The sequence below is a fragment of the Budorcas taxicolor genome, chromosome 4, assembly GCF_023091745.1.
Source record: "Budorcas taxicolor isolate Tak-1 chromosome 4, Takin1.1, whole genome shotgun sequence".
NCBI lineage: Eukaryota > Metazoa > Chordata > Mammalia > Artiodactyla > Bovidae > Budorcas > Budorcas taxicolor.
In genome coordinates this window covers 55787501-55810000 of record NC_068913.1, presented here as the reverse complement: position 1 = coordinate 55810000, position 22500 = coordinate 55787501, and the positions used below count along the sequence as shown (strand labels likewise).

The window sequence follows — 22500 nt, the reverse complement described above, 5'->3', positions numbered from 1 at the left end:
GCTTGGGGGACCTCCTCATACATCCTGGACCATATTGATCCTCCTTTCTCTAAAATGATGTTGCTATAATTGTGAATTATAGCTTTAAAAAGTTGTCAGTTGTATTCTTGTTTTTCTGATAAGAAAAACTTGGATGTACTTTAATAATTCAATAACACAATACCATACAAATATACAATTGTATGTATTCATTATTGTACTCAACTTTGGGGAAATGGAAAGGGTTCTAAGTAAAAAACGAAAACAGAATAGTAAATAAAATGGTTCTTTGTGGGCTAAAATTCTCAATACTGGTAAAATTCATATATCTATAAATGTAATGGAAAGCATATTCTAATTTCCATTAGGATTTTGTTGGAATAAGCTTTAATCCAAATGAACTTTAATTCAAATCATTTATGCTTGTTCCAGTGGAACTCACATTGTAGTAATACTCGCTATGCATTTTTCTGCCTCTATAGGAGACATTGAAGAAAATAAAAAATGATTAAGTATACAAAAAAATTATAATTAGATGAGTAACATGGAAACTTATATTACCACATGTCAAATAGATAGCCAATGGGATTTGCTGTATGGCTCAGAAAACTCAAACAGGGGCTCTGTATCAACCTAGAGGGGTGGGATGGGGTGGAAGATGGGAGGGGGGTTCAAAACAGAGGGAATGTATGTATACCTATGGCTGATTCATGTTGAGGTTTGACAGAAAACAACAAAATTCTGTGAAGCAATTATCCTTCAATAAAAAAATAAAAAGAAAAAAAGAGCCTTTTAAATATTCAAGTTTTTGTTTTGTGCACATTAAGTTAAAAATACCAGGGTAGATGGTTTTCTGTTTATTTATCAAATTACTATCTCCATGGCTTAATTTCCCCAGAATTCCTCTTTCATTTGACTTTAGATACTCTAATTCACCTGATTGCATCACTCTGAAGAAATCAAGAGAGATAAAGTTTAAATTGTGAAAGAAAAACAAGGCAGTAAAACCATTTTTTCTGTGTCATTCCAAAGAGAACTGGAATAATCCAGCATGATTTTATTTGAGTAAAACCATTCAAACACTTAAAAAATGTTTAAAATGCTCATAAAAACAAAATGTAACATATAAAATATATTTGTTGAACTGCATTCTTTCAAATCAAGCATACAAATATCTTGTGAACAAGGAAATTCATTCATTATGATAAAACCATTCTAATAGTTTTTAAATGAAAACTTTCTCTTATTCCTGAGATTTTTTTTTGATAGAATTATCTCCTTCATTTTTCTTGTTTGTTTTTTTTTCCAGTTTTATTGAGATATAATTTATATACAGCACTGTATAAATTTAAGGTATGCAGCATAGTGATTTGACTTACATACATCATGAAAAGATTGACTTACAACCCTGAGTTAGTCCCTGATGTTACACAATTTCTCTACTATATAAAGCGATCGATCACCACTTACTTTTCTTCCATTTGTATCTCCATAAAATACATGAGAAATGAAACACACAGAATGGAAAATACTGAGGGAAAAGAAGTAAAACTGAAAACATTTGAGCAATCTTGGTTTGAGCAGAAAATGGATTTAAACAATTTTTTAATTGAAATATAGTAGACTTACACTGTTGTGATAGTTTAAAGCATTAAGTGATTCATATATATATATATATACACACAAAAATATATATAGAAAGAATATATACACATATATTCTTTTTCAGATCCTTTTCTCACATAGATTATTAAAAAATATTGACTGTAGTTTGCTGTGCTATATAGTAAGTCCTTGTTGGTTGTCTATTTTATGACTGAAGTGACTTAGCAGCAGCAGCAGCAATGTGTATGTATAACCCCAAACTCCTCTCATTTATCCTCCCTCCCCTATCCCCTTTGGCAACCATAAATTTGTTTTCTATGTCTGTGGGGTTATTTCTGTTTTATATATAAGTTCATTTGTGCCATTTTTCATTTGGATTCCACATATAAGTGATATCATATGATACTTGTCTTTCTCTGTCTGGTTTACTTCTCTTAGTATGATAATCTCTAGGTCCAAACAAAAGAGATGGAAGTCATCATTGTGTTTTCAACTGTTTAGATAAATGTATGGGAAGTGCCATTGTGGAGACTCATCAGCCAAACTCAGAAGGAATGTGTCAGATAAACCAGCTATACTAAAGGAACATGAGTTCATAGTACACTTTTGGAATTTCAAAGTTAAAGTGGGAGAAAGTAAAAAAGTAATTGTAAAAGGAAAAAAGCTGAATCTTTGCCTCAGCTACTGGCTGTTTTGAACAAAAATGTTTTAATTTTTTTTTTAACAGCTTCTCAAGTAACTTTGCATGAGGGTTTTGGTTGGTTGATTAATTAGTTACAAATAATAACCATATGAAAACCAAGTAGGATTAATATGCAATGATAATAGTCTCATTGTATCTTTAAAAATATGCTATACTAGCAATATTTATCCCCATGATTTAACACAGCTTGTTCAGACTTCTTTTAAAGCTATGATTTTTTTCAACTGTATAAACATTTGTGCATGAGAATTAGACATTAGAAATTTATAATTTTGATAAAAAGATTCAGAGACATTTTTCTCTATGTTGCAAAATGATGCAATGTTATATTTTATCATTTTAAAGTAAGGCATTTTAAATACTGAGTATTTAAAGTCATCATGAACATTACTACAGTTACTACAATCCTGGATTTTAATGTGAAGTAGGCAATTAAATTATGATCTCTAAGTTTGTATATAGAGTAACTGTTGGTATACGGAAGTCAAATAAGAAAGGATGGATTTGTAATCCATCTTGAATAAACTACTGATTGTAAAAGTATTTAATGCACAGTGTACTGTAAATATCAACTAATAATTATTTACTGACATATCTTCATGACATGGTATTAAAAGACGCTTACTCCTTGGAAGGAAAGTTATGACCAACCTAGATAGCATATTCAAAAGCAGAGACATTACTTTGCCAACAAAGGTCCGTCTAGTCAACGCTATGGTTTTTCCAGTGGTCATGTATGGATGTGAGCGTTGGACTGTGAAGAAAGCTGAGTGCTGAAGAACTGATGCTTTTGAACTGTGGTGGTGTTGGAGAAGTCTCTTGAGAGTCCCTTGGACTGCAAGGAGATCCAGCCAGTCCATCCTAAAGGAAATCAGTCCTGGGTGTTCATTGGAAGGACTGATGCTAAAGCTGAAACTCCAAATACTTTGACCACCTCATGCAAAGAGTTGACTCATTGGAAAAGAGAGGGCAGGAGGAGAAGGGGACAACAAAGGATGATATGGCTGGATGGCATCACGGACTCAATGGACGTGAGTCTGAGTGAACTCCGGGAGTTGGTGATGGACAGGGAGGCCTGGCATGCTGCAATTCATGGGGTCGCAAAGAGTTGGACACGACTGAGCAACTGATCTGACTGACTGACTGACTGACCCTTGTTTACTATGGTACTTAAATAGGATTAAAAAATTAAAAGGTTAAAAAAATATGAAATTATAGTGACATGCACTTTAAACTTTGATATATATTTATGACATAAGATAGAGGTCAGTGTATCCCAATACACAGCATATATTCACAAATTTAGTATTACTCCAGGCACTTACATATATATACACATACATACCCTGGAGAAGGAAATGGCAATCCACTCCAATATTCTTGCCTGGGAAATCCCATGGACAGAGTAGCCTAGTGGGCTACAATCCAGGAGGGTGCAAAGAGTTGGACATGACTGAGCAACCAAACAAAAACACATACATATATGTGTACGTATGTGTGTGTATACACATACACACATATACATATATGGTTCATTCCAACTTTAAAAAAAATTTTGAATTTATGATAGCTGTCTAAAATAAACATTTTCATTACCAACCTGAGAGACCAAACAGGGAATTCTGGATAAAAACCAGTACAGTTTTGAACTAACAAAATCTATTTGTCGAACTAGATGAGCTTGGAATCAGATAACTGTTGAACAATTTAAAAAAAAGATATATTTTGAAATAAAGTATAATAATGTCCTTTATGTTGAGTTAGGACTCTGCTGAAGTTCTTCTTTGGCATCAGTGTTCAGTCAAAGTCAGCTATGTGGCTTTGACTTCATGTTCTGCTTGTGAAACTCTAAATAGCCAAATTCCTACTTCAACACCACTCTGGTATCCTTAATTTTTTGCTTAATCTGTGATAATAGGCTTACATAGAACATATATATAATAAGGGTAATAGTACTAGCATTATGAACAATGTAAGTCATGAAGAATTATTGTTACCATCTTTGTATTCCCTTTCACATACCAATAAACCTTCTATTTGTACCTTAAGGAAATCTTCTTTGGAATTTTACATCCTGGAAACTCCATCAGTGAGATAAAGTTTGAATGAAAATTTATTGTTGTGGTACTAAAACTTTGCAAGTTACCTGTGAATGGTGTTATGCATTAAAAACTAACTGAGGGTGACTTCCCTGGTGGCTCATTGGTAGAGAATCTGCCTGCTAATGCAGGAGACAAAGGTTCAACCCCTGATCTGGGAAGATCCTACGCACTGAAGAGCTACTAAGCCCATGCACCGCAACTCGTGAGCCTGTGCTCTAGAGAACAGGAGCCGCAACTAATGAGCCCACGTGCTGCAACTACTGAAGCTCGCACCCTGCAGCCTGAGCTCTGCAGTGAGAAGCCACTGCGCTGAGAGGCCAGCATAGAGCAGCTAGAGAGTAGCCCCCATTTTCTGCAACTAGAAAAAGCCAATGTAGCAACAAAGACCCAGCACAGCCAAAAATAAATTATTTTAAGTTTTAAAAAATTGACTCAAAAAATAATAAAATGGGATTTTAAAAAAGCTAACAGGGATAAATAAATACATGGGGAAATATTAAAAATATATTGAGTTAGTTTTTGAGAAATTTTAAATGAGATAGGAAGATAGAGACTAAATTGAATTTAATGTTTAGGTTATATGTCTTTAAAAAAGTTCTGTTTGTCAATTCTTTATGAGTTGTGGGAAAACTTTAAAGGAGAATATCAACTTTGCCACTTTAAGATATCATAAGAAAAATGAGAAATCATTGTTTTGGTAAGAGAATATCAAACTGTGAACATTTAATAGATAAATCATAGCAGGAACATTTTTTATGTCAGATGTATTCCTGTATCCTAGAAATTCCTTTCCTTGGTTGAGATACTTGCCTTTGGTCTCAGTTTCAGCAAAAAAAACTAGCTTTACTCCCTGTAATTCAGCGTTTGAACAAAATGTTTATTTGGTACACCTCTCATTGAAAATAGATTTTAAACATGGGCATTTTGCATACAGGTTATAGTAAGCCCCTAGTTAAATACAGATCAATAAGATGTTAGGTTTGGCAAATTATAAATCAACACATGGTTCTCTGAGGGACAGCTCAGCAACTGCAATAATTGTTGCCACTGGACAGCAGTTCTGGGGACCCAGAGGTCAGGACTAGTTTGGAAATCTAAGTTTGCAAGGCATACCCTTCTCTGCAATTCAGTTGTCTTGTCCATGTGTGTATATTGGTTTTTCAAATTGTAAAATTTAAGATGAAAAGTAAAAATTAATATTTCAATAATTCAACTTATTTAATATCAGATTGGTTCAATATAACATATGAATAATACAATACTCTACAAAAATATACTTTTATTATTTTTAGTTTTGAGTAACCCTAAAAATAAGCAGACCATTTTTAAATTAATTCAAGTAGACTGACTTTACATAATGCCATATTAAAATTACTTATATAATAAAAAAATTATTACTGAATATAGAAAATAAAAGGACATGGAAATAATTATTTTTATTATTGAGTGTCAGAGAGCTGCTCATGTATTAATAATTTTTACCAGTATGTGAAACCACTGGAATTTTTGAATTGTGTGTGCCTGAAGGATGTATAATCTAGATGTGAATCTAGATATGAATTACCAAATTTTCATTAATTCTTAGCACAGTGCTTGGCACCTAGTAGTTACTCTACAAACTCTGACTCTAGAAACAAAGAATTACTTGATTTATCTGTGGTATTATATGGAATTCGATTAGGAATTACTGTTTTTCTTTCAACTCCTGAAAGAAGAAACCTTTTAATGCTTGTCTGTAGTACTGGCAGTGAATAGCAACAAACCCAAGTCACCATACAAAAGGAAATAGGGTTTCTCAATTTTTTGGTGGGCATTAAATTTTTTAATTACATAACTTTAAAACTTTGGTATATACTATTGTATGTATCACATGGACCACAGCCTAGTCTAACTCAGTGAAAATATGAGCCATGCCACGTAGGGCCACCCAAGACGATGGGGCATGGTGGAGAGTTCTGACAAAACGTGGTCCACTGGAGAAGGGAATGGCAAACCACTTCAGTATTCTTGCCTTGAGAACCCAATGAACAGTATGAAAAGGCAAAAAGACAGGACACTGAAAGATGAACTCCCCAGGTCAGTAGGTGCACAATATGCTACTGGAGATCAGTGGAAACAAACTCCAGAAAGAATGAAGAGACAGAGCCAAAGCAAAAACAACACCCAGTTGTGGATGTGAATGGTGTTGGAAGTAAAGTCCAGTGCTGTAGAGAGCAATCATGCATGGGGAACCTGGAATGTTAGGTCTATGAGTCAAGGCAAATTGAAAGTGGCCAAACAGGAGATGGCAAGAGTGAACGTCAACATTTTAGGAATCAGCAAACTAAAATGGACTGGAATGGGTGATTTTAACTCAGATGACCATTATATCTACTATGGTGGGCAAGAAGCCCTTAGAAGAAATAGAGTTGGCATCATGGTCAACAAAAGAGTCTGAAACAAAAGAGTTCTGGATGCAATCTCAAAAACGACAGAATAATCTCTGTTCATTTCCAAGGCAAACCATATTATATCACAATAATCAAAGTCTTATCTCCCGACCAGTGCTCTATGAAGACCTACAAGACCTTCTAGAACTAACACCCCAAAATGATGTCCTTTTTATTATAGGAGACTGGAATGCAAAAGTAGGAAGTCAAGAAACACCTGGAGTAACAGGCAAATTTCACCTTGGAGTACAGAATGAAGCAGGGCAAAAGCTAATAGAGTTTTGTGAAGAGAACACACTGGTCAGAACAAACACCTTCTTCCAACAACACAGAGAAGACTCTACACATGGACATCACCAGATGGTCAACACTGAAATCAGGCTAATTGTATTCTTTGCAGCCAAAGATGGAGAAGCTCTATACTGTCAGGAAAAACAAGACCGGGAGCTGACTGTGGCTCAGATCATGAACTCCTTATTGCCAAATTCAGACTTAATTGAAGAAAGTAGGGAAAACCGCTAGACCATTCAGGTATGACCTAAATCAAATCCCTTATGATAATACAGTGGAAGTGAGAAATAGATTCAAGGGATTAGATCTGATAGACAGAGTACCTTAAGAACTATGGTCGGAGGTTTATGACATTGTACAGGAGGCAGGGATCAAGACCATCCTCAAGGAAAAGAAATGCAAAAAGACAAAATGCTTGTCAGAAGAGGCTTTACAAATAGCTTTAAAAGAAGAGAAGCAAAAGGCAAAGGAGAAAAGGAAAGATATACCCATTTGAATGCAGAGTACCAAAGAATAGCAAGAAGAGATAAGAAAGCCTTCTTCAGTGATCAATGCAAACAAATAGAGGAAAATAATAGAATGGAAAAGACCAGATATCTCTTCAGGAAAAGTAGAGATACCAAGGGAACATGTCATGCAAAGATGGTCACAATAAAGGACAGAAATGTTATGGACCTAACAGAAGACTGCAAGGAGATCCAACCAGTCCATACTAAAGGAGATCAGTCCTGGGTGTTCACTGGAAGGACTGATGCTGAAAATCAATACTTTGGCCACCTCATGCAAAGAGTTGACTCATTGGAAAAGACCCCGATGCTGGGAGGGATTGGGGGCAGGAGGAGAAGGGGACAACAGAGGATGATATGGCTGGATGGCATCACTGACTTGATGGACATGAGTTTGGGTAAACTCCGGGGTTGGTGATGGACAAGGAGGCCTGGCGTGCTGCGATTCACGGGGTCGCCAAGAGTCGGACATGACTGAGCGACTGAACTGAACTGAACTGAACAGAAGCAGAAGATATTAAGAAGTGTCAAGAATACAAAGAAGACTATACAAAAAAGATCTTCAAGACCCAGATAATCACAATGGTGTGATCACTCACCTAGAGCCAGACATCTTGCAATGCGAAGTCAAGTGGGCCTTAGGAAGCATCACTATGAACAAAGCTAGTGGAGTGACAGAATTCCAGTTAAGCTATTTCAAATCCTGAAAGATAATGCTGTGAAAGTGCTACATTCAATATGCTAGCAAATTTGGAAAGCTCAGCAGTGGCCACAGGACTGGAAAAAGGTCAGTTTTCATTTCAATCCCAAAGAAAGACAATGCCAAAGAATGTTCAAACTACCGCATAATTGTACTCATCTCACACGCTAGTAAAATAATGCTCAAAATTCTCCAAGCCAGGCTTCAGCAATATGTGAACTGTGAACTTCCAGATGTTCAAGCTGGATTTAAAAAAGGCAAAGGAACCAGAGATCAAATTGCCAACACATGTTGGATCACTAAAAAAGCAAGAGAGTTCCAGAGAAACATCTACTTCTGTTTTAAGGCTATGCCAAAGCCTTTGACTGCGTGGATCACAACAAACTCTGGAAAATTCTGAGAGAAAAGGGAATACCAGACCACCTGACCTGCCTCTTGAGAAACCTGTATGCAGGTCAGGAAGCAACAGTTAGAACTGGACATGGAACAACAGACTAGTTCCATATAGGGAAAGGATTACATCAAGGCTGTATATTGTCACCCTGCTTATTTAACTTCTATGAAGAGTACATCATGAAAAATGCTGGGCTGGAAGAAGCACAAGCTGGAATCAAGATTGCTGGGAGAAATATCAATAACCTCAGATATGCAGATGACACCACCCTTATGGTAGAAAGTGAAGAAGAACTAAAGAGTCTCTTGATAAAAGTGAAAGAGGAGAGTGAAAAAGTTGGCTTAAAGCTCAACATTCAGAAAACAAAGATCATGGTCTCTGGTCCCATCACTTTATGGCAAATAGATGGGGAAACAGTGGAAACAGTGAGAGACTTTATTTTTGGGGGCTCCAAATTCACTGCAGATGGTGACTGCAGTCATGAAATTAAAAGATGCTTACTCCTTGGAAGGAAAGTTATGACCAACCTAGACAGCATATTAAAAAGCAGAGACATTACTTTGCCAGCAAAATTCTGTTTAGTCAAAGCTATGGCCAGTAGTCATGTATGGATGTGAGAGCTGGATATAAAGAATGCTGAGCACCGAAGAATGGGTGCTTTTGAACTGTGTGTTGGAGAAGATTCCTGAGAGTCCCTTGGACTGCAAGGAGATCCAACCAGTCCATCCTAAAGGAAGTCAGTCCTGAATATTCATTGGAAGCACTGATGCTGAAGATGAAGCTCCAATACTTTGGCTACTGATGTGAAGTACTGACTCATTGGAAAAGACCCTGATGCTGGGAAGGATTTAAGGTGGGAGGAGAAGGGACAACAGAGGGTGAGATTGTTGGGTGGCATCACAGACTCAATGGACGTGAGTTTGTGTAAACTCCAGGAGTTGGTGATGGAGAAGGAGACCTGGTGTTCTGTAGTCCATGGGGTCGCAGACATCGGCGACAACTGAGCGACTGGTCTAAACTGATTGCATGTATACATCCTTGAAATACTGTTTTAAGGGAAAGTGAATCATCTTCACTTAAGATTTTTAGTTGATTATTATTCTATGATGCTCTAGTCCACTGATTCCCAGATCCCAGATTGTGCTTGCCAGTACACTAGTTTTCTGATCAATTGAACAGATCTTTTAATTTAGCTTCATTGAATTTTCCCTTGTTGCAGGCACTTGTATAGGCTCTGGGCATAAATCTTTGACAATAACCGATAGTAAACCCTGCCATTATAAAACTTACCTTTGAATGAAGAAGACAGACAACAAATAAAGTATATAGTGGTAACTGCTAAGGAGAAAAATGAAAAGGCAAGGATAAGAGAAACTTAAGCAACCATATGAAATGGGTGAAGTTGAACTTATAGACAAGATAGCCAGGGAAGTAGTCCTGGGAAGGGGCTATGTGAGTTGTGACCTTGGAAATGTGAGGGTGCTCTTGAACAAGTTAATTAATTTTCCTGCACTTCAGTGTCCTCATCTCTAAAATGAAAATAACGATGATAGTAGTTGGGCATTACATCAGTTATCATGTATGAAGGCTTTGCAAAATTGATTGACATATGAGTAGCACTATATATATCTGTTAAATAAATCAGACAAAGAAACCTGCCAGAGGAGTGAGTTGGAGCCAGAGGAGCTATATAAACAGGAGCTTAGTTCTGAACACTTAAGACTGGAGAATCTGTTAGTGTTACAGTGAGATGTCAAATAAGCAGCCTGCAATTCAAGGAAGAGATCTGGGCTAGAGATCACTTGAATCCTAAGCCTTAGTATTTGATACTGAAATAAATTTGTGTAACTATAAAAATAATTCATTGAGTTATTTTTTCCTTACATATTTGAAAAACACTGAGTTAAACAAAGAGATCTAAGATGTCTCTGTTACTAAACATCTCAGAACTGTTTTCCTTGCCAACATAAGCCATGGGTCTCCTAAATCGAGGTAACAGATCTGAGATCTCTGAGACTAACAGCATTTAGGGAGTACTGTTCCATAGAATACAGTGCTGAATTTGTTATAATAGTGCTGAAAAAGTGAATTAATTCTTGCAAGTCATCAAAACATAAAAAAACTCATGAAACTTCAAAATGGCACAAAATTGATCAGCTAGTTGTTTCATATTTTAAAATAGTTTTATATCCATAGAAAAAAACTAAGCAAGTTGATGTGAAAACGTTGTCTCATGAGCAGTGTGTTAGTTTATTTTTAAAAATGCCACACACACACGCACACACACACACCCGCCGATTATCTGCAATTGGAGTAATCTATGGAGCTTCAAAAACTACTGATGTTTGTGTTCTGACTTCAGAAATTATGATTTAATTTTGTGGGGCTGTGGTCAGAGCACTGGAAATTTTAAAGGATCCCCAAGAGATTTGAATATGTAAACTCTTCGGGAAGCCATTCTTGCTAACAGAAATCCCTTTGTGATATTATTTTTCTCTGTCCCTTATCTGTAATATTTAAACATTAAATATTTAAAATATAAATATTTAATATTGTTAAAATATAGTATTCTGTTAATAAGGAACATTATTTGGACTGATTTATCAAATGTTTACGTGCCTTCTGTTTATTATCCTATCATTGTGATACCATGGTAGTAGCACTAATTTTCAATGCAAATGAATAGTATAATGGAATTCTACTTTAAGGTAAGTGGATATGTAGGTTACCAAAGTTATTTATAAAATCTCAAAGCTAAATTATTATTAACATCTTAACTATAGTCTCAGAAATATATGTCTTTAGCCAAATATAAAATATTACTAGCCACTTGATCTGGTAAAATCAAATGGTACCATTTATAATTCTTTAGACTTTTGCCTTACCAGAAAGCAATACTCATAAATATTAGGTTGGCCAAAAAGTTCATTCAGGTTCTTCCAGGAGATGTTATGGAAAAACCCTAACAAATTTTTTTAGGGTTTTTGGCCAACCCACAATATTATGCCTTTTAACAGAACATTTACATATGACGGTAACCAAGCTGTCTTTCAGAACTGTATGAACCTGTTTTAATCAATTAAATCAACAACTATTGAGCACATACTAGGCGATGTTTTAGGAACTGAGTGTCTCCCAGTAAAGTAAGAAATCATTGCTCCTAGTAAATAGTGGACGGAGACTGTAAAACAAATAATAAAGTTTAGGGTTGGTAAATACTCTAAAGAAAAAGAAAGAAGATAGGTTGTGATAACGGAGAAGGCAATGGCACCTCACTCCAGTACTCTTGCCTGGAGAATCCTGTGGACAGAGGAGCATGGCAGGTTGCAGTCCATGGGGTCGCTAAGAGTCGGACACGACTGAGCAACTTCACTTTCACTTTTCACTTTCATGCATTGGAGAAGGAAATGGCAACCCACTCCAGTGTTCTTGCCTGGAGAATCCCAGGGATGGGGGAGCCTGGTGGGCTGCCGTCTATGGGGTCGCACAGAGTCGGACAGGACTGAAGCGACTTAGCAGCAGCAGCAGGTTGTGATAAAAGGCAGATAGGGAGGGGCAGTGGTTGATAGTGTGTTGAAAAACCTCTCATAGGAAGTGACCTTTGAGCCACCTAAATGAAGGGAGGGAGGAAGCTGTGAGAAGATTTGCAACCAGAGAGTGGCCTAGGTTGTGGGAATAGCTGGAGCAAAATCTTGAAAGGGAGCAAATATTTAATGCATTTGAGAAATAGCAGAAGGCCCATGTAATTGAATGAAATGGAGAGAGACAGTGATGGATGAGGTCAGAGACATAGATAACAATCAGATAATATACTGAAAATACAGCTACCATGTAACCCAGCAGTCCCATTACTGGAAATATACCTAGAAAAACCATAATTCAGAAAAATACATGCACCCCAGTGTTCATTGCAGCATTATTTAAAATAGCTAGGACATGGAAGCAACCTAAATATTCAACTACAGAGGAAAGGTAAAGAAGATGTGGTATATATGTACAAAGGAATATTACTCAGCCATAAAAAGGAATGAAATTGGGTCATTTGTGGACATGTGCATGGACCTAGAGACTATCATACAGAGTGAAATTAAGTCAAAAAGAGAAAAGCAAATATCATATATTAACACAATATGTGGAATCTAGAAAAATGCTATAGATTATCTTCTATAGATTATCTTATTTGTGAAAGAGAAATTGAGACACAGACATAGAGAACAAATTATGAACACCAAGTAGGGAAAAGGAGGTAGTGGGATGAATTGGGAGATTGGCATCGACATATATACACCATTGAAACAATGTATAAAATAGATAACTAATGAAACGTACTGTTTAGCTCAGTTCAGTTCAGTCGCTCAGTCGTGTCCGACTCTTTGCAACCCCATGAATCACAGCACACCAGGCCTCCCTGTCCATCACCAATTCCCGGGGTTCACTCAGACTCACGTCCATCCAGTCAGTGATGCCATCCAGCCATCTCATCCTCTGTTGTCCCCTTCTCCTCCTGCCCCCAATCCCTCCCAGCATCAGTCTTTTCCAATGAGTCAACTCTTCGCATGAGGTGGCCAAAGTACTGGAGCTTCAGCTTTAGCATCATTCCCTCCAAAGAAATCCCAGGGTTGATGTCCTTCAGAATGGACTGGTTGGATCTCCTTGCAGTCCAAGGGACTCTCAACAATCTTCTCCAACACCACAGTTCAAAAGCATCAATTCTTTGGCGCTCAGCCTTCTTCACAGTCCAACTCTCACATCCATATGTGACCACTGGAAAAACCATAGCCTTGATTAGATGGACCTTTGTTGGCAAAGTAATGTCTCTGGTTTTGAATATACTATCTAGGTTGGTCATAACTTTTCTTCCAAGGAGTAAGCGTCTTTTAATTTCATGGCTGCAATCACCATCTGCAGTGATTTTGGAGCCCCAAAAAATAAAGTCTGACACTGTTTCCACTGTTTCCCCATCTATTTCCCATGAAGTGATGGGACCAGATGCCATGATCTTCATTTTCTGAATGTTGAGCTTTAAGCCAACTTTTTCACTCTCCTCTTTCACTTTCATTAAGAGGCTTTTTAGTTCCTCTTCACTTTCTGCCATAAGGGTGGTGTCATCTGCATATCTGAGGTGATTGATATTTCTCCCAGCAATCTTGATTCCAGCTTGTGCTTCTTCCAGCCCAGCATTTTTCATGATGTACTCTGCATAGAAGTTAAATAAGCAGGGTGACAATATACAGCCTTGACGTACTCCTTTTCCTATTTGGAACCAGTCTGTTGTTCCATGTCCAGTTCTAACTGTTGCTTCCTGATCTGCATACAGATTTCTGAAGAGGCAGGTCAGGTGGTCTGGTATTCCCATCTCTTTCAGAATTTTCCAGTTTATTGTGATCCGCACAGTCAAAGGCTTTGGCATAGTCAATAAAGCAGAAATAGATGTTTTTCTGGAACTCTCTTGCTTTTTCGATGATCCAGCAGATGTTGGCAATTTGATCTCTGATTCCTCTGCCTTTTCTAAAACTAGCTTGAACATTTTGAAGATTACAGTTCACATATTGCTGAAGCCTGGCTTGGAGAATTTTGAGCATTACTTTACTAGCGCGTGAGATGAGTACAATTGTGCGGTAGTTTGAGCATTCTTGGCATTGCCTTTCTTTGGGATTGGAATGAAAACTGACCTTTTCCAGTCCTGTGGCCACTGATGACTTTTCCAAATTTGCTGACATATTGAGTGCAGCACTTTCACAGCATCATCTTTCAGGATTTGAAATAGCTCAACTGGAATTCCATCACCTCCACTAGCTTTGTTTCTGGTGATGCTTTCTAAGGTCCATTAGACTTCACATTCCAGGATGTCTGGCTCTAGGTGAGTGATCACACCATTGTGATTATCTGGGTCTTGAAGATTTTTTTGTATAGTTCTTCTGTGTATTCTTGCCACCTCTTCCTCATATCTTCTGCTTCTGTTAGGCCCATACCATTTCTGTCCTTTATCGAGCCCATCTTTGCATGAAATGTTCCCTTGGTATCTCTAATTTTCTTGAAGAGATCTCTAGTCTTTCCCATTCTGTTGTTTTCCTCTATTTCTTTGCATTGATTGCTGAGGAAGGCTTTCTTATCTCTCCTTGCTATTCTTTGGAACTCTGCATTCAGATGCTTGCATCTTTCCTTTTCTCCTTTGCTTTTTGCTTCTCTTCTTTTCACAGCTATTTGTAAGGCCTCCCCAGACAGCCATTTTGCTTTTTTGCATTTATTTTCCATGGGGATGGTCTTGATCCCTGTCTCCTGTACAATGTCACGAACCTCATTCCATAGTTCATCAGGCACTCTATCTATCAGATCTAGGCCCTTAAATCTATTTCTCCCTTCCACTCATAAGGGATTTTATTTGGGTCATACCTAACTGGTCTAGTGGTTTTCCCTACTTTCTGCAATTTAAGTCTGAATTTGGTAATAAGGAGTTCATGATCTGAGCCACAGTCAGCTCCTGGTCTTGTTTTTGCCTACTGTATAGAGCTTCTCCATCTTTGGCTGCAAAGAATATAATCAGTCTGGTTTTGGTGTTGACCATCTGGTGATGTCCATGTGTAGAGTCTTCTCTTGTGTTGTTGGACAGGGAACCTTATTCAGTACTCTGTGGCGACCTAAACAGGAAGGAAATTCAAAAAGAAGGGATAAATGTGTATGTATAATTGATTCACTTTGCCTTACAATAAAAACTAATACAACATTGTAAACCAACCATAGTCCAATAAAAATTGAAAAAAAAAGAAAATAAAAACCTTTTACTCATAAATTTCAAACTGCTTTTAATTATAAGGAAAATGCATGTAACATAAAAATAAAAAATAAGTGCCAGCTCCTCATAGGCTGCAGTGTTTTTTTTTTTCCTCTCTCTTCTAAGTGTTCTCAGAAGCCATTAGAGGCTTTGCTGGGGAAGTGTCATGGTTTAATTTACTTTTAGAGAGATAACTTTGGGCTGATAGATGAAAAGTAAATTATCCAAAGGCAAGGTGAAAACAGGAAGACAGTCAGGAAGCTATAGCAATGTCTAGGCAAGAAGTGACAGTGGAGCAGAGAGGCAGCAGACAGGATGGGGAAAGTTCTGAAACAGAGGATGTGTTGATGCTCTGCAGAAAAGGATTTGCTCATGGAGTTTTGCTGTTAAGACACCTAAACACATGCAGCCAGGTAACAAAAAGTCACAGTCATAAAAGTTTCAGAATCTTAGATTAAAGCTAGAATTAAATTAGTTGTTAATGATCTTTATATACAAACTATTTCCTTTGTAACAGAAATACCTTTCTTTATTAACCCATCTTCTTTTTATAGAAAAAAATAACTTTTAATAACTTTGAGAATCTGAGCTATCCTGTCATTTCTTTAGTCTCGGGATATGTCTTAAAATCTTGAGGAGCCAGAATCACCAAAATGACAGCTTTTGGTAAAACTGTCTGTTTGAAATTGTGATAAGCATAGCAACCTAAGGTTTCTCTTTTTGTGTCTCATAAATCAGTTAAACTTGCATAATATGAACCAGACAGTTGTTTAAAATGAGTATTTGATTTATTCTGTCAATCATAAAATGGAGGAGAAATTTGGATATTATATGCTTAATTGATCCATTTAAGTAAACATATTGGCTTATTTAGGACCTGAAAATGAAATTCAGTTATTTCCTTTGCCTCTCTGAGAAAGATTAAAATACCTCGATAATTGTCAAATGTATTTTTCTTTTGAGTGTTCACTGTTTTCCCCTGACATTTGTGTTTTCCCTCCTTACTTCTTTTTTTTTTTTCATTTCTTTTTATATGTGTTATTTCCAAGTGTCTTTGTCTTTTAGTTCCTCACTGATACTAGCAATAAATAAAGGTCCAATAATTTTAATTTTAATACTGTTGAAAGTCTGAAAGTCTGTTGAAAGTCTGATACTTTAATTTTCAAATGGAACTTGCTGTGTTTTTTCAACTGATCCTTGATATTAGCCCCAATACTATTATTTCTAGTACTGTTCTTGAATTGGTAGTCTTTAACAGATAAATGATTATTGAAGAGAAAAAATGTAGTGCTGATGACATAAAGCTGATTTTTCATCATATATTAATAATTCTGGTAACATCACTTTTGTTGTTTGCATTAATCCAGTAATAATACTAAGGTCATTATATGAACTTTGTTGTATTAGTGGGGCTTCCTTTCATTTTATAGCTGGCTTAAGTCCTGCCGAAATTCAACAGTTATGGAAAGAAGTGACTGGAGTTCACAGTATGGAAGACAATGGCATTAAGCATGGAGGGCTAGACCTCACTACTAACAATTCCTCCTCGACTACCTCCTCCACCACTTCCAAAGCATCACCACCAATAACCCATCATACCATAGTGAATGGACAGTCTTCAGTTCTAAATGCAAGGCGAGACAGGTAAATTTCATGTCATATATTTTGTTACTTATCACCAAATTTTACTTTTACTATTTGTAACACTAAAAATAATGATTTGTACTTAACAGAAACAGAATGTGTAGGACACAAATTAAATAGGTAGAAACTTTAAAATTATCTTATATATTATTTCATCAGAAAAAAAAAAACAGCTCAAATACCAGCAGTTTGATGGATAGAATGGGCAATTTCCTGAAGAAAGTTATTTTATAATAAGTGCATGTAGAATTATTGTGTCAATATATTTTTATGGCTAAGATGCTATGATTAACCTGATTGCTGAAATGAGGATCTTCTTACCATTTTAAAACTTAAGAATGAGTTTCAAATCATTAAAGATGCATATATATATGTATATATATATACATAGATAAATATCCCCCTTAATATATGTTACAACGATGTGCTTAGAAATCAGAGATAGATATACATAAGCATATAAACACAGGTATCATAAACCAGAAGAAAGAAGATCTGGTTTTTTTTTGTGTGTGTGGCATGATGGAATTATAAATATATAATTAAAATGAATTTATAGTAATACCCTGGATAAATTTGCATCAAAATTCATAAAAAATTTGGTTTCAGTTACCAATACTAGTACATTATATTAGATCATTTTTTTCAATTTAGTGTTTTTGGTTGTATAAAAAGTACCTTTGTAAAAGGGTCACCCATATACTTTTTATCCATTTAACTATTTATGCAGGCATATGGTAACCTAATCAGATCCTTTAATGTGATTTACATAAAACATATAAGGTAAAATATTGCTCAGTGAAAAATACCTTTTAAAAGATGGAACATAAGTACAGGATTTCTTTACAGAGTGGCTTAATCCCATATGATGTAGAGTTATAAAATTCATATTTCAGTGTAGTGGTCTGACAGTGTTCTGTAATGTGAATACCTGCCTGTCTGCAATAAACTCTGTTCTCATAAACAAGTATTTTTTCAAAGAAATATGCATTTATACAGTACACTTTAAAATAGAATGCTATAATTTGGTGATGTTTTTGGTCTTTCTTGGAGTATCATGAAAAATTTTTTTGTTAGATTTCATTATTGTAAAATGATGTGCTTTTGAATGCTTTCATGCTGTTGCTTTAATTGAGTGTAATTTGTTGATTACATACTTCAGAAGTTGGTTGATGTCTCTAGGATCTATCTGATACAATACTCACTTATCAAAAGTCTTGGATAATTGTAAAAGAGATAGCTAATGAATACCATTCCAAAGTAGAATTTTTTGATCAACTGTAACTAGCAGAAATATATATGATTCACACATAAATATTAAATAATGTAAATGATTCTGAAGGCCCATATTATCTCTAAAAAGAGCATTTCAAAAATCTTGTGGTGATTTTCCTATTACTTTCTTAAAAACACAGTGTTTTGTTTTTTTTTTTTTCACTTGGCCGCATATGATTATATATATTTTTATTTAGAGGTAAATGTTACGTTAAGGTCATGGGGCAGGCTTAGCGTATGATATTATACAGTCCTCTTGGTTTTTCATCCTTTATTAATAGTCATCTTTGGCTTTATTTCTCCTCTAATTGGAACATCATCTAGCCTTGGCAGTTGAACTATTCAATAGAACGATTAAATTTTTCTGACTGCTCTGAGCTGAATTGACCTGTTTTGACCTGTTTGTCACTGATCGTAACCTGACAGGCGCTAGCAGCCTGAAACGATTATGGCTTTTGGAGATGAATCTGATGCCGTGTTCTTCTGCTACAGCTCGTCGCATGAGGAGACTGGGGCCTCTCACACTCTCTACGGCCATGGAGTTTGCAAATGGCCAGGCTGTGAAAGCATTTGTGAAGATTTTGGACAGTTTTTAAAGTAGGTTTTTTACTTTTTTTTAGCAGAGGGAGTGGATTATATGGGAGTTTTAGGCAATTTTGCTGTAAATAAGCAAAAGAAAGCTGAAGAAAGAAAGTAAAGGTCCATCCTAAGGCACTCTGTATGTTTTCTGTGTATTTCAACAAGTGGATTAGCAAACTCAGGCTAAGAAGGTTAACTCTTCATCTTTACTTTTCATGAGAAAATTTCACAAAAGGTCTTTGAATGAATAATAAAAAGTAGCCTACTATAATAGTGTCATTAATGATCAAAAGATATGTTTGTAGAATTCACTTAAATTTCAAGATTTCTATAAAAATTTCCAGTAAGATTATGTGAGAAGTCATATGTGCCTGTGTGTATGTGTGTGTGTGTGTGTGTGTTTATAAAGACACACATATATTTAAACAAAAGACACATTTTAAAGGCTTCTTTTTATTGCAGAATTTTTATTTCTCACTTTAAATAACGTTTAATATACTTATTTAGTAAGAATAAAAAACTGAAAGTTAATCATAGCTAAAATTTTAAGATAGCTGTATTTTTTCCATGTTGTGACTTGTTGCCCTGAGAATCATAAAGCAACATACATGGCCCTAAGCTTATTTGATATATTGTAAGGCTTCTCTAACTTAAAATCAAAATTTTGTATATCCTTAATTTCTTCATACAGTTATATTTTTTAATTCATAAGAGGTTCTTTTTCAAATGAGAATATGCATCTTTCATGAATCATTTTCCACCCACAATTTCAGAATGCAAGAGATCTAAACAGAGCTACAGATAGGTTTATGGAGATGAGTAACTTCACAGGCTGAGACTCTTATGTTGTCATGGAGCAGCTAACAGGGTCAATGAACTGTTTCATGCTTCATCAACAATTAAGTTAATTAGCTCATTTGAAATTGCATTGCTTTGTTGCCAGGATGTTGGCAGAAACATCAAAAAGATGTGTTTACAAATGGTATACTACAGGGTATAGTGCAGAAGCACCTTAACAACAAGGCGCAAGTACTTGGCATCATAATAACTGTATAACCGACTTTCACGAAGACTTCCACAAGGAATTTTTTAACCTTTTTTTTAAAATTTCTGACCAATTAAAGGAAAAAAAATGCTTCCTATATTACTGTGGACTTTGTACATGGCCTTAATCGAAGATTTGCACTATCCAGAATAGTTGTGAGCTGCCATTTTGTTGGGTAAGAAGCTAATTCAAATGTTCTAAGCAAAAAGAGCCCTAAAAATATTAGGCAACTTTGCTAAAGATTTCTTATCTAAAAAAAATAATATTTGTTAAAACAAGGACAGAACATGAGAATATTCATTCATTGAAGAACTAATTTCATATTTCTTCATTTGAAGATATTAGTTCTGATTAATATATTATTCTTTATCATTAAGATTATTTAGAGGACTTTTGCTGCTATTTCTTAAGAATAGCAATTTAAGCCTTATAGCTCAGTCATCATACATTTTATTGCTCTAAGTTGTTATTTCTAGCAAAATTCAAAATAAAGCTTTAAGAAAAAATATTTATCTTTCAATATAATTTCCTTTATGGCACATGGAAATAAACAGTTTCATTCATCTCAAATTTATACACATTTGTATAAATTTGAACTCTCATTTTACCCTCCATGAGTCTTTTCATATTCATGCTAGTATTTAAAAATAAAACTGAAGAAGTTACAATTAAAAAAGCATTTCCTTTCAATTAAATATCAACTTTGGTTCCAAAGACTGACCATTTTTCCAGCCCATTAACTTTATAAGGATGACAGAGCAAATGACAGTAGATTTTAAGGTCCTCCTTTTAGTCCATTTTTGTCATGATATGCTTAGATTCTCTAAGTCAAATAAATGTGATAGATTCTGTTAATAGAGCTAATGCCAGTATATGGTACTAAAATGAAATATTAATTTAATGTATTTTTATACTGGTATTTTTTTCTTGATGTGTATGGGAAATTTGAAGAGAAATAAAATGATATGTTTTATTAAATTAATTTCAGTTACTCAGGGAAAAAAAAAGTTGATTTAGTGCCTGTATGCAAAGTGAATTGAAGAAGGCATTACCATTAATACAGATTTTCTTGGAAAGAAGATTTTGCTTTTCTTTTGTAGTAATGGAGAGAATAGAGAGTCTTGGAGGGAAATACGTCAGGCAAGTCAAATGCTGTAAAGTTTTTAACTCTCAAGTTTTTTGTGCATACATTCTACAGAAATTTGGTACCCAGTGTTTGTTATAAAAGTTTTTTGAGAAAACACTATGGCATTTTTATTTCTAAAATGCACTAGAAATAAATTGTATAGCTCGAGCTGTACTTCGGTATCAGACAACTTATCCATTGTCTGGATTCAAGTAAAGGAAACTATCCATTATTGCTATTTATTCTGCATGTTTAATCACAAAGGATAGTAGAAAATATATTGAGTCCCAAACTTGCTTTCTCACATTGCATCGCTATAAAAAGTGGTAGAATTCCTCTATTTTTGCCCACCACCAAATAAAAAGCCATCAGAGGACAATTGCTTATGAATAGCATACATATTCTTAGCCATGTATACATATGCATAATATGTATTCTTCAATATTCAATGAGGTTTTTTTTCTATTGGATAAAAAAATGAGACTAAATTAGAAACTGTTATTTATAACAGCAAAGATGAAAGCAGAAAAATAGAAAACTAAAAGATAAAAAAGAAATTCTAGATTAAAAGGTGTCTAGGAAAATTTTTGAATTACTGTGAAGTAGGTGTTCAGAGAAGGTAACCATTTTTCTAGTCACTCTTTGAGGATCTAAGATCACTAAAAGGATTTGATACTAGTTCTTCATTGCTGCTGCTGCTAAGTCGCTTCAGTCGTGTCCGACTCTGTGCGACCCCATAGATGGGTTATTGTCTTATAAATGTCAAGGTGTAATAATATCCAACAAAACTTTAGTGTAGTTTGTCTGCAGAATTAATTATCATTCCATTGGCCCTATGTCAGCTAAATGTAACAGATGGATTGACTTGTAAGAGCTTAAACCAAAGGGTTTACAATATATAACTTTCAAGTTGGCAGACAAATGTTTTTGAACCTGCATGTGCAGATGCCAATAAACAAAATGTGGTCTGAGATACAAAGATAGAAATATTCTTTGAAGAAAGGCAAAATGGTTAGTGTTAATAAAATATCAGTCTATTAAAGAGTAATTAGTTGATGAAATGAGTTAGGTTTATTGCAAAGCTTAATATTTTAAGGTTTAACACTATATAAAAAGCGATAGAAAAGGTAGTAGAGACAGAATATTTAATGGAAAGTTATCTTTTTTTCTTGCAGCTGACTACTCTAAAAATTATGCTCTTACTTAGTGTGTATTGTCTATTTCTTTGTCTTTGACTAGGCAGCGTGGCTACAAAATTATGACCTCAAGAAGGCATTCTTTGAACTTGTCAGAATGTTGTTTCTTTTGGTGACAGTGCCCCCATCTCTCAAAACTAAGGCATCTCACATA

The 22500-nt window shown here is 35.3% G+C and overlaps 1 protein-coding gene across 1 annotated transcript in view; it reads left to right on the top strand.

Annotated features, from left to right (window-relative positions):
• FOXP2 (forkhead box P2) overlaps positions 1-22500 on the top strand; it is a 449483-nt gene that overhangs the window by 376850 nt on the left and 50133 nt on the right. Inside the window, exons 9-10 of the mRNA XM_052638364.1 lie at positions 16912-17125; positions 18893-18997. Of these exons, the coding sequence (XP_052494324.1) occupies positions 16912-17125; positions 18893-18997 (319 nt within the window). The remainder of the gene's footprint in view (positions 1-16911; positions 17126-18892; positions 18998-22500) is intronic.